We start from the raw sequence: 16,916 nt of genomic DNA on the forward strand, positions 1-16,916 counted from the left end.
AGTTTGTACCTAATTCTACAGTGAATTGAATTTGTTTGTGAAAGGAGTTTAATATTTTAAGAAAAGAGTTTAATTGTCTTTCAGTGCCTGTCCAAATGCAAAAAACATCGTCAACATATCTTCTCCATAGTAAAATATTCTTTAAGAGAGGTGAATTTGAAGCAAAAATATTGTTTTCTAAGTTATTCATAAAGATGTCAGCGATAAGGGGGCTTGTAGGAGCGCCAATTGCTAGTCCCTCTCTCTGCTGGTAAATAACATTATTGTATTGGAATTAATTTTGATTCAAACAAATATTAAAAAGACGAGATAAATCATTAGCTAAATCTTTAGACAAGTGAGAATTATTCAGTAAATTAGAAATTAGGGTTTTGCTTTCAGTGACAGGTACATTAGGGAATAAGTTGACTACATCGAAAGATATTAATTTGCAATTACTGGGAAGAACCAGGTCCTTTAGTTCATCGATTAATGCTAATGAGTTTTTGATAGTATATTTTGGGAAAAACACATTGGCATCGTTAAATACTTTTGTTATAAATGAAGATAATTTAAAATTGGGGGAATTACAACAGGACACTACAGGGCGAATGGGGCAATTACTTTTATGGATTTTCAGAAATCCGTAAAGTTTTGGTGCTTTGGGGTTTTTTGTTAAAAACTTTGTTTGGTTATAAGAATCATCCTGAAAAATGGAGTTTTTAGAATTTTTTATAGCACATTTTATACTATCTAAATATTTAGATGTAGGGTCAGATGGTAAGACACCACCACGGCCGTTCTTCGTTGCGGACGTGTTTTAACCGCTCCGGTTTGTTTGATCCTTTCAGAAGGTTTCCCTTGCTAAGAGATCGCTGAAAATTGTTCAGCATCCGTGTTTTATATAGTGCTTACCTTCTTATTTCACGAAATGTGCGTAACTTCTACCGTTTAGCCGGAATTTGCAATTATTATAGCATTTTAAACCGATTAATTTTTAAAAGTGAAGCTAGAACGAAGATTTCTCAATGCAGTCGAAGATTTTATACCTGACTCAAGTGTCAAGTGGTGTTGGGATTTACGGGACCTTTTCAACCGAGGATGTCTGCATGGAGGACAGATAAGCCATATTTTGTTTAAAGTTTTTGTCTTTGTTTTTATTTTCTGTTTTTGTTTATGTATTTTGTTACAGATGACACTCATAAACTTCACTTTGACTTTGGTTCAAGATTTTGCTTATGATAGCCTGCGATAAGCGAGCCCTAAGGGTCTGAGACAGAGGTGTGAAATCGTCGGATCACGACAATAGAAAGAATGTATTGGAGCCAGGAAGGAGTCTGAAAGGGTCGAGAGGATGCACTAGGTGGCATGAAAGGCTGGGAGGTGACTGGAGAGACTAAGGTAAACTAGGATGAGGTGATTTTGCACAGCGGTGCTGCCAAGGTCTGTTATCTATGTGAGGATATTGTGTCGGCGCTCTTTATTGGCAGCAGACACATGTCAGCGCTATATTAGCGGCGGACACATGCCTGAACGGATGACGAGCCTCGTGCTGGCACAGTTGGTGGACGGGGTAGTCTCTCTCCCTGCAGCAGCTGGTACAGTTCCTTCGCTACCTAGGACTCTTGCAGCAGAGTCTCCATCTTCTGTCTTCGTCGAGCGTCACAGCGGTGCTGCCAAGGTTTGTTGTCTATGTGAGGATGTTGTGTCAGCGCTCTTTATTGGCAGCAGATACATGTCAGCGCTATATTGGCGGCAGACACATGCCTGAACGGATGACGAACCTCGTGCTGGCACAGTTGGTCTAAATAACAAATGTAGATCCTAGGAAATAAATTGTACAGCGCCCTTGAGGTGATTTTTCACAAAAACGGCGCTATACAAATTATCCAATTATTATTATTATTAAACACATCATTTTTGATGAAATCTTCAATTTTTGTGTTATAATCACTTTTGTTTAATATGATGACAGTGTTGCCTTTGTCGGCTTTTGTTAAAATTAAGTTGTCATTTTTTAACTTATTCCGGATACTCTTCATGATGTGGGCTTCTGGATCTGTTTTAAGGTTAAGATTAAATTTTGGGATTAATTTTTTTAAATTTTCAGCACTTTTGTATAGAAACGGTTTTGGTTTATTATGCAGAGCAGTTTCGATGTCCACAGCAACGTTTTCAACAGCATTATCGAAGTCATTTTTATTATATTTTAAGTTATATTTAAGACCTTTAGATAAAAGGGAAATTTCTTGATTGTTAAAATGTCCAGAAGAAAGATTTTTGACACGGTCAAAAAACTGATGTGTAGGTTTTACATGGGCACTATTATCTAAAGTTTGTTGAATACTGCACAGATTTTTCAGTTTTTTGTTTAAGATCTCACGTTTTTTAAAAGCTTTAATAGAGACGAAGTTTCGGATTTTATCATCGAACAGGTCCCATTCAGGTACCAGCAGAGAGAGGGACTAGCAATTGGCGCTCCTACAAGCCCCCTTATCGCTGACATCTTTATGAATAACTTAGAAAACAATATTTTTGCTTCAAATTCACCTCTCTTAAAGAATATTTTACTATGGAGAAGATATGTTGACGATGTTTTTTGCATTTGGACAGGCACTGAAAGACAATTAAACTCTTTTCTTAAAATATTAAACTCCTTTCACAAACAAATTCAATTCACTGTAGAATTAGGTACAAACTTAACCTTGAATTTTCTAGACCTAACTTTAAGTATAATTAACAATAAATTTGAATTTAATATCTATCGTAAGCCCACGTATACTGATATTACAATTCACAATTCATCCAACCATCCTATATCCCACAAACATTCAGCATTTCACTCCATGATTCATAGATTGGTTACCGTTCCGTTGAATAATAATAATTTTTGCAACGAATTATCCATCATTAAACAAATCGCTTTAAACAACGGGTATGATACAAAACTAATAGACAATATTCTTAATAAAAAATTGAAACAAATAGCATCAAATAAATTCCTATTTAACAAATCTTATAACCCTAATAATATAAATATAAATCAAACATTCCAATGGCGTAGAGTTCTGTATACAAATAACTTTTCTTCTTTAAGCGTTAAAAAATTCCCATCTGAAATAAAACCCGCTTTTTACACTAATAATAATTTAAGTAAATACTTAATTAATACTAAAGATAAAGACGACAAACTAAGCCACTCGGGCATATATAAACTTAATTGTAATGATTGTTCTGCTTTTTATATCGGAAAAACGGCCCGGAATGTCAACTTAAGAGTAAAAGAACATTTACGATGTTTAAACAATAATGCCTTTTCAGAATTCGCGAATCATTTAATAGAATCTAATCATTCATTCGATAAAATCTCGGGAACTAAAATATTGCATAAAAATGGATCTGGAATTAGATTAAACAACTTAGAAGCCCTTGAAATAAAAAAAGCAGTTAATAATAATTTAAATATAATAAATAACCAAATTAATTTATCTGATAGTCCCATATTAAATTTATTCCGCCGCTGAAACTGTTATTTCCTTCCCCCCCACCCTCCTCATCATCCTTAATAATTTGTCTCCACATTTTCTATTTGCATCTCTTTCTATCTGTTTTGTATCTCTTTCACTCATTGTTTTCATTTACATACCTATATTTATATGTGCCTGTATCTAATTTGCTTTAGTTGATATTTAGTCCTGATGAAGCTTGGGACAAGCGAAACCCGGTTGGCTATTGTTATTAATTCAAAAATAAAGTGGTGTCTTACTAAGTGTATATTTTTTCATTCAATATGTCACACCCCAAAGTATTTGCTTCCTTCGAAAATACTTATTTACTTACCACTAAGTAATAAGTTTTTCCACATATGTATTAAATTTTTTATTTTAATGGTTTAGTTTTATATCAAATATTCAATTTATGTAAAAATCTTACAACGTAACTGGTATCTGCAAATTGCAAATAAATCTGTGATAATTCAATGTTTGTGCTAAAAGATTTTTAAGTTTGTTATAGTAAAGCGCACTTGAAGTGAAATGACACTAAGCTGCGCTATATAAATGTCATGTTATTATTATTAAGATGTATTCACCTTGAAGGAATTGCAGAAAGTCTCCATCACAGCTACACTCGCCGGCAACCAAGTTATCATCAAAAGGAAATTCACCATCACTACAGTGCCAGTAAAAATTCTGAAAATAAAGACACATTAATAATTAGCAAATCATTCTCATATAATTGTGGCAATATGACGCAACCTTGCAATATTTTCAGTCAATAACTGTGCTGGGAGACAGAAGGAGAAAAATGTGCATACTGTTAACACGTTGAACGCCATTGTGGAAATGAAGAAACATTACCATTTCAAATTTGAAATAAAAATACTCAGATGGCATCGGCGACCATCAAAACGTATTCCTTTTTTTTTACCAAAATTTTCCATGAAAATCAAGACAATTAACTGTGGTCACCGGTGACCGTCATGGCGCTATGGGAGAAAAATTACGATTTTCATAATGAGGTCACCGGTGACCTACATGGCGTTCAACGTGTTAATACATGTACCTTACTTATTAGCGTTTTATTAAGTGCCATTCATCATGAGAAAAATATTAACAGAGTTCATTATTTGGTGGCAAACTACTTTAACTGCTTGTTCGTGGACGTATTTCTTAAAAAAATCATTTCTCTAAATATAACTAGCTGTTCTGGGAAAACTACTTATTGTTAGATTAAATACTATTATTACAAATATATTAACACATTATCTAGTTAGATGGTACAATTTACAAAAACATATTTTTGCAAAAAATCAAGTAAATTATGAAAACAGAATCAGCAGACGCACAGCGAAAATTTAGCGTCGGTGATCAAGAAGTTAAACAATAAAATTGTCCATTATGGAACCTTTAGGAAGAAACAGACAGCCAGTTGCTCTCGCCTGAAGGCAAAATGTTGTATCCGTAGATGCATCGTTTTGTCTTTATACCACTCAAAGCTTATCAAGATAAATCAGTTCAGCCATCAGACAGGAGATTTAGAGCAGCACCCAGCACCTACCCAAAGCAGTTAACGGCCGTGATGTTGCTGATGACTGAGGCGTAAAAGGCGGCCGCTGTGGTGAGACTCGTCACGAACATAGTGAGCGTGGCATGCTGCAGGGTGTCCCCCATCAGCTCCACCAGCCGCCCCGGGTCCACGCCCAGGCTGGTCAGCCCGTCCAGCGATGCGTCCTTGTGGCTCTGCCAGACCTTCACAAATATAAACATATCGTCCGCTCCGATGCCTGCAAGAAAACATCACACCATTACAAACATAAATGGTAAAATAAAATAAAAACTGGTGACTATACAGACACAACCATTTGCATACCCTTCTCACATATGTCCTTCCATCCAACCTGTTATCCATCACCTATCCCTTTCTGACAATACGCTGGAGTGCACACTTAGCTGACCTTGCAACAAGTGTTCGGATCAGTCTCTTCCGGAACCTTGTGCAGTGATTACCAAATGATCCCTCATTGCACAAGTGAAGTGCATGTTTTATCACCAAGACATGCAGCCAAGGAATTAATGAAGGTCAGATTCCTTTCAAAAATCCATTTTTTACCACGCTATTCCATAGTTGTCTCAACTTCAAAACCATTTGATTACAGTCCACCATAAGTTTTAAAATATAACAATTCAAAGACAAATAAATTGCGATTACAACTGGTGTCCAACTATAGCTAGACCGCAAGCAAAAGAAAAGAGGCACGTCTCTCGCCATTCGCAGAAAGGGCGTGATTAATTTATAGTTTGCTGGCCACACTGCACTTGCCTCCTGGCACAGAGCTTCATTCCAGACGATGCTAGTGAACGGTATTTTGATATTGATTGATCTATAACACCGGCGTTTTTTTCTTTATTGATCAGTGCCTGGAAGGTAAGGTACTCGGCTAGCAGTCTGACAGATCGAACTTGATACTCGCAGCAGATAACCAAAAAAGCAATGCTCAGTGAAAAAAATCTGTGCTGTAAATCATAAAGCTTATCAGTTCTTTTTCAAAAGAATCTATCTCTAATACATATAACGTCTCTTTTAAATTTAGAAAAAATGCGTCACTTTTATTTTACGAACACTACTGGTAAGCAAACGACAGCCCAAATTTGAACAAAAGAAATTATTATAATACTTGCTATACCCTGCCACGCATTGCTGTGGCTCAGTCTGTCTGTGCAGATAGAGAAACAATAGTGCATGTGGCTTTTACGTCCAACAGATGGTGCTGTTTTTCAAATAAAGCTTGTCTTTACCTGTCACTGGTGTCTATATTACATAGGTATATAAAAAAAACAGGCGTATTCGAATGCAATGTTGTGTCAAAATTTCAAAGTTATCAGTAAAGAACTTTTGGAGATGAACAAATGATCATTTACATAGATAAGTATCAATATTAATTAAATACACCTGTTGGTCAAATCCACATTTAAACTTAAATTTCTCTGTAATTAATGATTTTCTTCAAAACTAGGTAATTTAAAATATAACCTAAATATATGATAAGTATGTTGAATTCCGCCTCACGCTTAATATGCAAATTAATTATAAATAGCACTTGGTTTCAACTTAATTACTACAAGAAATAACTATTTATGTCGGAGGAGTTCAATTTTTTCTCAATCAAAGTTAAGTTTGAAGATTAGGAAATATGTATAAATTACTAAAATAATCCAAACCAACAATCTAAAAACCTATTTTGTGGATGTTTACTAAAATCTTCGACTTAAATAGTTCTAGTCTCCATTAGATATTTAAGTTGAAATCAAGTGTTGTTTTTTTAAGAGTCTTTGCATGAAGCGGATTTCGACAACTTTACCAAGTATTTTATTGGAGGTAACCTTTCTCGATCCTAATCATCTGACATATGAATAACAGATATTATTTAAGTATTCCTCTATTTTTGAATGGCAATCACTTGAATTTAGCAATGTATAATGTAAAAGAGGAAAGTAGGAATGCAATCAAGATAATATTAATTGAAAAGGAGCAATGCATTCTGCCTATGAACATGCTGAAGCCATATTGACGTAAAGGTCTAAAATAAATTATATTTGCAGAGTGTAAAATCGCAAGCTTCATTATGGAAATATAATTTCTACCTATATGTATATTGATATAAATAAATGAAATATTGAAAGATAAGTTTTAGTCAAAGCATTTCTCTATTTGATAAAAGGTCTTCCTCAGAATATGTAAATGTGTTTATTGATAATGATTGTTCCTCTCTAAGCCCAAACTCATTAAAAGTATATTGATGAAATTTCAACTGTATTTTTAAGATATTTTATACTGTGTTCGGAAACTGGTGGTGCAAGCGGGAAACTTGTGAATCTATATCACATAGAGAACCCAAAAAAACCTTTTTTTTCCGTAGGCAACTATAAAGGTCTATAGCAAATGTTTTTTTTTCAAATTTGACTTAAAAAATTCAGAAATTTTCACAACTTCAGACTTGATTTACTTGAAAGCGGAAGGTCGAATCAAAAAAAGTTATACCACATAATCGGCTCTGCATGTGATATAGATTTACCAATTTCACGCTTATACCATGAGTTTCCGTACACCGTGTACAATAGGAGATGTATAGAAACAAATGTGGCAATGTCATAAAGTTAAAAGCAGATAGCAAAGAAAATACATCAACCAATTACATAATAAAATCTGCAAAAATTGTAGCTACAGGCTAAGTTTTACAGATCAAAAATTGTAGAATGAACTTATCGTAAAAAGCATTTTAAAATGTTCTTCATTGTTTTGTCTGCCAAGGACACCTTGGTTTCTATACGCCTCATATTTTTTTGTAATGTTTACTCAGAATTTGTTGTAATGCAACTATTGTTAAATTGAGGGAATTTATCTGAATTATAGCCGACTTAGAATTGAAAAATTTAGAGCAAACACTGGTGGATGAAGACAAATCACAGACACAAACAAATATGTATGATAGATAAGAAAAATAATCACAAACCAACAGCAACCACAGCGGTGAGCAGATTCATAAACGGAAAGAATTTGAGGTTGAACACAAGTGTGTAGAGAAAGTAAGAGATGCCGGTGGAATAGGCCACGGCCAGGCAGGTGCTGAGAGTCAGGAAGAGGGAGCTGGAGTACAGCCACATGCAGCCAAGGACAAACAAACCTCCCAGCCCCACCAGCCACGTGTCGTGAACCAGCCATTTGTCGAACACGGCGTTCTTTACCCCTGCAACAAACAACCAGTTGAACACAAGTGTGTAGAGAAAGTAAGAGATGCCGGTGGAATAGGCCACGGTCAGAGGCAGGTGCTGAGAGTCAGGAAGAGGGAGCTGGAGTACAGCCACATGCAGCCAAGGACAAACAAACTTCCCAGGCCCACCAGCCATGTGTCGTGCACTAGCTGCTTGTCGAACACGGTGGTCTTTACCCCTACAACAAACAACCAGTTGAACAGAAGTGTGAATTACTCCACAGCCAGGAGAGACAGGAAGAATGAGTTGGAGTACAGCCACATGCAGCCAAGGACAAACAAACTTCCCAGGCCCACTAGTCACGTGTCGTGCACCAGCTACTTGTCGAACACGCCATTCTCTACCCCTGCAACAAACGATCAGTTGAACATAGGCCAGGAAGAGGGAGCTGGATTAAAGCCACATGCAGCCAAGGTCAAACAAACCTCCCAGCCCCACCAGCCGCGTGTTGTGCACTTTTCTAACACGCCGTTCTTTACCCCTGAAACAAATAACCAGTTGAACACAGGTCAGGTGGAGTACAGCCACATGCATCCAAGACAATTTGGCATGTTTATACAGTAAAAAGAGCACAAAGTTTCCCACATAAGATGTTTTAGTTTTGCAAGAGAATCTCACAATAATGTTGGCATGCTGTGAAAGGTCACAGATAATACACATAAGATGATTTTTTGAAACATTCTGCAACTGTGAGAAGTCACTACATATTTTACTAGCAAAAAATATCCAAAATTATATATTTTTTAAAACATTTGGAGAAATAACATAGATTTTGCGTATAATATATTGCAACATTCCACAAGTTTAGTTTTTAATCCAGCAGGACTAGGAGGGTAGTGCAATCCCAGTCTGTCATATTACATGATATATAAGAACAATGAGATATAAAAATAAAATTAGCTAAAAGAACATAATAGGTAGGTACCTAATGACAACATAAAAAAGCAATTAAAGTTAAATTAAATTAAATTAAACGATCGTCCATCAGGAAGGTTGCCGCATCGTCTGCATCCATCGCTCATTAAGTGGAGAGCTGAGCCACTCGGAAGCAGCCATGACGATGACGTTTGTTGATTTTTGTGTCCTGCCCCAGAAGCTGGTAAGTTTATAATATTATGTAAAATACAGATTCTTAGGGGTACAAAAATGCCATACATACAATATGAATAGAAGTAAATACGGTGTATTAAAGTGAAAGAGGCAAGGAGTGTGTGCCAAAACCGAGTTGTTAGGTGGTCCGTCCTCTCTGCCTATCCATGCGGTAACAGCGTGATTGTTAATTAGTTAGTTAGATATTCAAGGCAAAGATTCGGTACATAATTTGACAGAGATTAAAAAGAATACAGTGAAACAAAGACATACCTAAATCCATAGCGACAAGAGATACATTATTGTATTGGAAGTCGATGCCTTCTATCTTATCATAATATGGCATAATGGAAACACTGCACGCGATGGGCAGGAAGATCATGGAGGTGTGGAGATACACCTGGCTGTTGTTCTGAAATAAATATCAAAAACACTATTAACACACTTCGGCCGGGAAAGGTAGTTCTACCCGTTCGGTCGATTGATGCTTAACAGCGGGAAGGGTAGTTCTACCTTTTGCGCCAGCCTCATTTCAATGGCAGAAAAGACGGAATTATTAAATGTTTTTACATGAATATTATATACCAAACTCTTTGTAAAGGTCCCAACTATATGTACATAATTATCGAATCGTAATGCAAGTCTTTTTAAAATTTATTTTCGTGCCTTTCGTTAACATCGGTATTTCAAGAAAAGGATAGTATATTATTTGTTAGTGAAATAATTCAATTCCTGGAATAAGGATTTTTATGACCGTGAAACCCGATTCGAATCTCTTTCTCTGTTTCGCACCCACTCAAGTAGATGATATCGGGCGTATTTAAAGAAAGCAGGTATGATCAAATACCGACAGGCGGACCGTAATAAACATATTACAAGGTTAATTGAGTTGCATTTCAAATAATATTTGATTTTCGTTTAGTGGTTTTCGATTTCGTTTGCAGTGGGAGGGATATATTCATATGTCCGTCACTCCTGGACACACTAATCCCTAGATTCATACCCAACCCTCATACCTTTTGTGAATAGCCAAAACTGTGTTCTATTTTATTTTGCGAAGTTCAGGCACAAATATTTAAATGTTTTATGATCATTTTCTAAAAAACTTAATTAATATGGGAAAGGAACGAAGCAACCGCAGACAGCACGAACCACCGCTTGCAGTTGCTTTGTTCCTTTCCCATAATTCGTGGCTCCGCTCATGGAAAACTTCTCCTGTTTTTATGTAGACTTATACAATAAAATCATAACCGAAAATGGGTTCTAAGTAGGAGATTTTGAACTTTAAGAGCGGGAGCACACAGAGAGCGGTCAGAGTTCTGCGTTCTAGTGACCGTTGACCGCTCAAGAGTTCCAAAGCACAAAAGCGGCGTTCAAATTCTCGCGTTCTAGTTTCGTTTGGGTCTTTGCATAAACATGTCACTAGAAAGTTCATCATCCGATGAAGAATTATTGCTCTTGTGGAGCTAAGCAGCTTCTAAAAAGAAAAGGAAGTATTGGGTGCACCCAATCAACACAACGCGAGAAGAACAAGGCGAATTTACTAGTATTTTTCAGGATTTACTTAAAGATGAACAACGATTCTAAATTTTTATAATTTACATCACTTAAATCGTATAATAAACTCCTTTCCCTGACCAATTCAATGAACTTATCCGTGTTTGTAACCTCAGACATCGCGGCGTTCTGGCGTTCTCTGCCTCGGCGGGAAAAGAACTCTTAGAACGCGACGTTCCGTTTTGACCGCCGCGGTTTGACTGCCCACTGTGTGCGTTGTTGTTATAGTATCAGTACATTCTAATAAACGCCGAACGCGGAACTCGGAACTCCTGACCGCTCTCTGTGTGCTCCCGCTCTAAAGCAGTTTTTATAGATCTGATAAAAAAAAATTTGCGTTTTTTCTGGGCTTATAAAAATGACTTGTCAAAAACACTATTATTTCAAAGGCCAAGATGTGTTCTAAACCAAACCAAACCAAAAACACATGATTTTGCATTAGTAATAGTGCTTCGCCGTAAGTATGAATGTAGCTTTTTTCCATATTCCCGCATTCATTGTTTATTTCAATAGGATCACTCAAAAAATATAGCTATAGGTTTTATTGTAGTAAAATAATAATGCTTACATTAGGTGGAAGGAAGTCCGCATCAACCAGGTACGAGAGAATGTTGAAGACAGCATTGTATTTGTAGCACTTCGGAAGAGCCATGCAATATTCCTTTTCACAGTCTGTTGCCAGCTTCAGGGAGTGGAAGTATTGGGCGCAGTCGGAGAGCAGACTCAGTACTGTGGATATGTCCTTCTCCTGCAACAGATATTCATTCATCAGTTTTTAGCATTAGTCGCTCGCTAAACTGACAGCTCCAACTTGGAGAAGAAGCTCATGGTCACTAGCAAAGTGTTTGCAAAGAAGATTATCACAGCCTTCTGGAACGATGGTGTCTGTGGCTCACCGTGCAGCGCAGGACCATGAGGAGTGGAGGAGACTAGTCCACCAGGGCAATTGGAGAGGGAGGTCACAATCCTCAACATTGAGACAACCACTCAAGAACGAGTATTTATTCAAGAAAGTGGATGAAACAAACAACATGCAATGATGCCACATGATTCTAAAATTATTAAGATAGACTTTATCTATTTGACTTACCGGATAAAAATGAATTAAGTCGCGATTTTTCACCGCAGGGGAAGGCAGAGAGGATGGACCACCAAATAACTCAGTCTTTGCACATTCGTCTCATACATACCCTTCTGTTTTTCTGATTCTTAACATGACCCAACTCAAATATTTGATTCGCTTGATTGTGCCATGTCTAATAACGAATTACAGTGTTTTTTTTTTAAATTTAACTAAAAAACCAGCATTCATTAATTTTATTTCATTTTCATGGATAAAATGAGGAAATATTTTTAAATGAATCAACTTATTAAAAGAAAAAATATTTTTGCTAAGGAAAAATATTTTAAATAATCTTTCTGTGCACAGAAAGGTGTATTTGTATTTAAACAAAATATTATTTTTTTTAGTTTTCCTGTATCGATTGTAAGGTAAGAAAGTATTGAAAGAACAATTATATTAAATTTTAATTGATTTCTGACTCTGCCTTCATACCCCGACCCACGATTTGAGACTATTCATATTAAAAAAAGAAAAGTAGTGTAATGGGACAATCTGTTGTAGGTATAATTAATAAAGTAATATAATTTGTTTAACAACACAAATAATGTCTTTTGTCAATGCACATTCAGAAATAATATAGAGTTAACTTCTTGAGTGCCGCCGTCAAAATCAAAAAAATCATTACTCTGACCTACTCTTGAGAAACCATGTACGGTAGATTATGTACTATTTTTTTCAATTCAATTTAGGAACACATTACCTGGTAAGATGGTACACTTAAAAATGATGGTACGCAAAAAACAAATAAGTTATTACGGAAATATAATCAACTGGCAGACGGCGAAAATAATGAAAAGTTAATAGAAAAATAAGGCCAATCAGCATACCGTAATATCCATACACGAAGAGCTATTAGTCAGCAGAGCTATGTAGTTTGGAAGACTCCAGGGGGGGCAGCAGCCGGGGTCCGGGGGCCGGGACTGCTGGCACAGGCGGGGGTACTCGGTGCCCCCCGCCTCTCCCAGCTGTTGCTGCAGGGTGCACATGCCCAACATGTTCTCCACCGACAGCAGCGAGGAGCCGTCCGTGCTCCTGAACACCAGGTGAGCATAGTCGGGAACTAGAATGAAAAAAAAAATCTTTGAAATGAGGACTTAAGGATTGTTTTAAAGTGGACAGGTTCAAACTATGTAGTACATATAAGAGTATATATAAGTATTCACTCTACCAGTTCACTGACATATTAACATGTCAACAAGGCCGGCCCTGAGCCAAACGGCACATGGCACGAGTAAATTTTTGGCGCCCTTTGTCAAAGCCAGTAAACGCCTAGGTAGGTGATTACTGCAATCAATAATTTTCGGATGGTTTGTATTTTTGTGTGGTGCCATTTTTATATAAATAATCTCAAGGGCGGTGTGTTAGGACTTTTAGGTGTTAGATATTATCAGCGACTTGGCGCCTTGGCAATTCAGCGCCCGGAGCGGACTGCTCCAATTGCCCCGCGTAGGGCCGGCCCTGCATGTGAAATTATTATTATTTAATGAGCAGGCATCATTCTGGTGATGAGCTCATATCTGATTTCAAATTCAATTTCTAATTATTTCGTGAATAAGTTTAACTGTAATTAAGTTATTTTAAATTTAAAAATAAGTTAATCCATTCTTCTCTCCAAATAAGAATCCAACGGAGCTTTAAATTGGTTTATGTTAGTGGCATCGATGACATGATGTGGAAGAACTAGCCATAAATTTTGGTGAATGTTTCACAAAACAGTGCCCAACCTAAATACTGAACGAGCTCTTTAAAAATCTAGTATATCACATTTCACGCACTGACAACCCAAATTAGTATTATTGATTAGAAATATGTAATAACAAACTATAACGTGGGTTAAGAGCGACATGTTGCTATTTTTGCCAAATTGAATTCTTTAATAATGAAGTATTCCTTACAATATCCTTCACATTAAAAAATGATTTCATGTTAAGGATATTGTAAAGATCACTTCATTATAAAAAAATGTTATTTAGTCACTTGTTGCTCTTAACCAACGATATACTAAGGTTTAGGCTTATTATAAGACTTTCATACATTCTTAAATGAATTTAGACAAATCAGAAGTCGTACCATTTATTGACTTGATGCAATAAATTGTGCTACGAGTAAATCTGACTGTAATATCCACGAAGACCGTGAAGGATAGCGGGAGCATTACTTACATGGAACTCCGCAGAAAAAGTCATCGCTGGACAGGTGATAGTGCTCCGTGCGACCGTAATATCCACGAAGACCGTGAGGGTTAGCGGGAGCAATACTTACATAGAACTCCGCAGAAGAAGCCATCGCTGGACAGGTGATGGTGCTCTGTGCAACTGTAATATCCATGAAGATGGTGAGGGATAGCGGGGGCATTACTTACGTGGAACTCCGCAGAAGAAGCCATCGCTGGACAGGTGATGGTGCTCTGTGTAAGACGGAGGGAACTCCAGATTCTTCAGGGAGACCCACTGATTCCTCGTGTATTCCGTCCTCTCCCCAACATTTTCTTGAGACAAATAAGTTAAGTTCTTTCCATAGCCCCAATGTTCATGTTCGTCAGTGTAATTCCCATCTAGTTTAGACACATTTACAGGCGATTCAGTATACAAAATCTTATTAATATTAGCTGGGTTCTTTATGTGTTTTATCTTTTTTATTTTGGCTTGAACATCTTTTTGTTTCTTTTTGCCGTTCCTGGTCTTGGGTTTGAAGTTTGAGCGGTTCTTGGATTTTAGGTATTGGACTTCATCCAAAATATCTTTTGGATTTACTGCCAGGGATCCAGATGGACGGGTCTCTTGATTTAAATTACGCCATGATATTAACCGGTTCGCCAAGACGGTGCCTCTGGTTTCAAAACCCTAAAAGATAAGAATACAAACCATGAAAGCTCATTTAGATGTAATAACATAGTGAGTATGTAAACTATTAACATTATTTAAAACTAACAGTACTAAACTTTTTGAGGTCATGATTAAATTCAACAAATTACAATAAATTATCTAATTTTCAAAGAACAATGCTGCAATGGAGACAGGTGCTTTGTTATTAACTAACAAATGGCTACCATATAGAAAGTGGCATGCTTTCACGGATAAGAATTAAATAAAGCACTAACCAAGGTAGGATCGGTGAAGTCAGGAAGTTTCCTAGTCACCAGAGGTATGATGGTGCAGACTGTGGCCACCACAGTCACAGCGAAGAGGATGACACAAGGATGGTGGACAAGAAGCTTGGCGTAAAAAGTCATTGTCGTATCAAATGTACCCGTATCGACGTTTTCATTCGGTTGTCCGTCCAAATCCAATGGCTTAGTAGGAACATCACCTCTGAAAAAATAAATTACAAATTATATATTTGTGCACATTTCACAGGTAATGATTATTTTTCACCAAAACTATCAGAACATACAATCACGTGCGTTTAATCTTCTTAGATTTATTAAGCCTGGCACATTTTGGACACTTTCAATATAAGAAAATCAAAAAGTTTATATTTATATATTTTCACCGCCGCCTGTCTGTCACTTTTGTAAACAATAGTTTTCAATTCTTTCATAGACAATTTAGTGAGTAATAGGCATTTCGTGGAATTCTAAAAGGCGGATGAGTGCTATCGCTACCATTATCATTTTTCAGTTACCTTCTTACTCACTTCCGTCGCGAGATTCCGATAAATTGATCCGTATATATTATTTCTTATCAATATAAAGACCTGAAATAATTTATTGATACTCAGTAACCCGAGCATTCATTTTTTAGGTATTTATAGGCAGGACAGATTTCTACACCATGGATGTGTATATTAAGGGAAGACGAAGTTCATATTATTTATTTTATTTTATTTATTTATTAATCTTAAGTTAAAAACTAACCAATCTTAAGTTAGCTCACATCTTCGTGTGTGCTAATAGTTTTATAAACATATAAACATGTACATTGTTTGGCAAACATAATCTTTCTTTAAATATTTCACTAAAGTCACAAAAAAAGAAACATTAATAATTGAGATAGACATATTTTCTTAATTCATTTTTGAACTTAATATTTTCTATCACAGCAATTTCCTTCGGGATTTTGTTATAGAGTTGAACGGCCTGGTACATCAGAGATTTTTGGGTGCTTGTTTTTTTTCTTATGCTTGAAACAATGAATATTTTATGAAATTTAAAAATAAATCTTCCCAATATACCTTCCATTGATATGCTTGGTGTAACTCTGGAAACAAATACTTGGCCCCCTGTGACCCCTTCTTCACTTGACGAGTCACAGCGGGGAAAAACCGGTGTTCGTTCTACTGGTATTTCAACGAAAGGTGCTCCGTTGGATGTTTTCTTCCTTCCCTGTATTTTGTGCTCACAAATTATTTAATCATATTAATTTTGAGTGCTCTAAGTCAGTGCTCCGCAACCGGTGTGCCGTGGCACACTGGTGTGCCGTGAGCCGGTCACAGGTGTGCCGCGGTCAAATTCAATGTATTTGACATTTTACAATATTTCATTATGTATTTAATACACAATGACAAAATATTTTTCATAATATTGTCTATTTTTCATTGTATGCAGATACTGTTAAAAGACGTATTCACAATAATATTAGAAACACTGATTAGAAAACTGCTATTGGCTGAAAAATTTGCGCTTCAGATCAACGAAACAACCGATATTAAAAATAAAGCACAGTTGATAGCTATTGTACTTTTCGTTGACGAGGACTTAAAGAACATTATTTATTTTGTAAGGAGGTTCCAGAGCGAACTACCGGTGAAGAATTTTTTCAAGTAACCGATGATTTCTTCAAAATATATAATATTAAATGGAGCAATTGCATTTCTGTTTGCACGGGTGGTAAAAAGGGTTTTGTCTTTTATGTACAACAAAAAAATCCAACGTTACAATTTACACACTACTGCATACA

The 16,916-nt window shown here is 36.3% G+C and overlaps 1 protein-coding gene across 2 annotated transcripts in view; it reads right to left on the minus strand.

Annotated features, from left to right (window-relative positions):
* disp (RND transporter family member dispatched) overlaps window positions 1-16,916 on the minus strand; it is a 40,708-nt gene that overhangs the window by 8,695 nt on the left and 15,097 nt on the right. Inside the window, exons 1-9 of one of the 2 annotated variants that reach the window (XM_089640501.1) lie at window positions 15,412-15,527; window positions 15,119-15,329; window positions 14,381-14,861; window positions 12,846-13,078; window positions 11,464-11,643; window positions 9,612-9,750; window positions 7,991-8,224; window positions 5,038-5,263; window positions 4,070-4,169 (exon numbers count right to left, since the gene is read on the minus strand). In XM_089640501.1, coding sequence (XP_089496627.1) covers window positions 4,070-4,169; window positions 5,038-5,263; window positions 7,991-8,224; window positions 9,612-9,750; window positions 11,464-11,643; window positions 12,846-13,078; window positions 14,381-14,861; window positions 15,119-15,250 — 1,725 coding nt within the window. In that variant the 5' untranslated portion in view covers window positions 15,251-15,329; window positions 15,412-15,527. Of the gene's footprint in view, window positions 1-4,069; window positions 4,170-5,037; window positions 5,264-7,990; window positions 8,225-9,611; window positions 9,751-11,463; window positions 11,644-12,845; window positions 13,079-14,380; window positions 14,862-15,118; window positions 15,330-15,411; window positions 15,528-16,916 lie in introns of those variants that run through there. The other variant, XM_089640502.1, reaches the window with a different exon arrangement.

The sequence above is a fragment of the Hesperophylax consimilis genome, chromosome 15 (assembly GCF_061612785.1).
Source record: "Hesperophylax consimilis isolate HC1 chromosome 15, BYU_Hcon_1.0, whole genome shotgun sequence".
Lineage (NCBI taxonomy): Eukaryota > Metazoa > Arthropoda > Insecta > Trichoptera > Limnephilidae > Hesperophylax > Hesperophylax consimilis.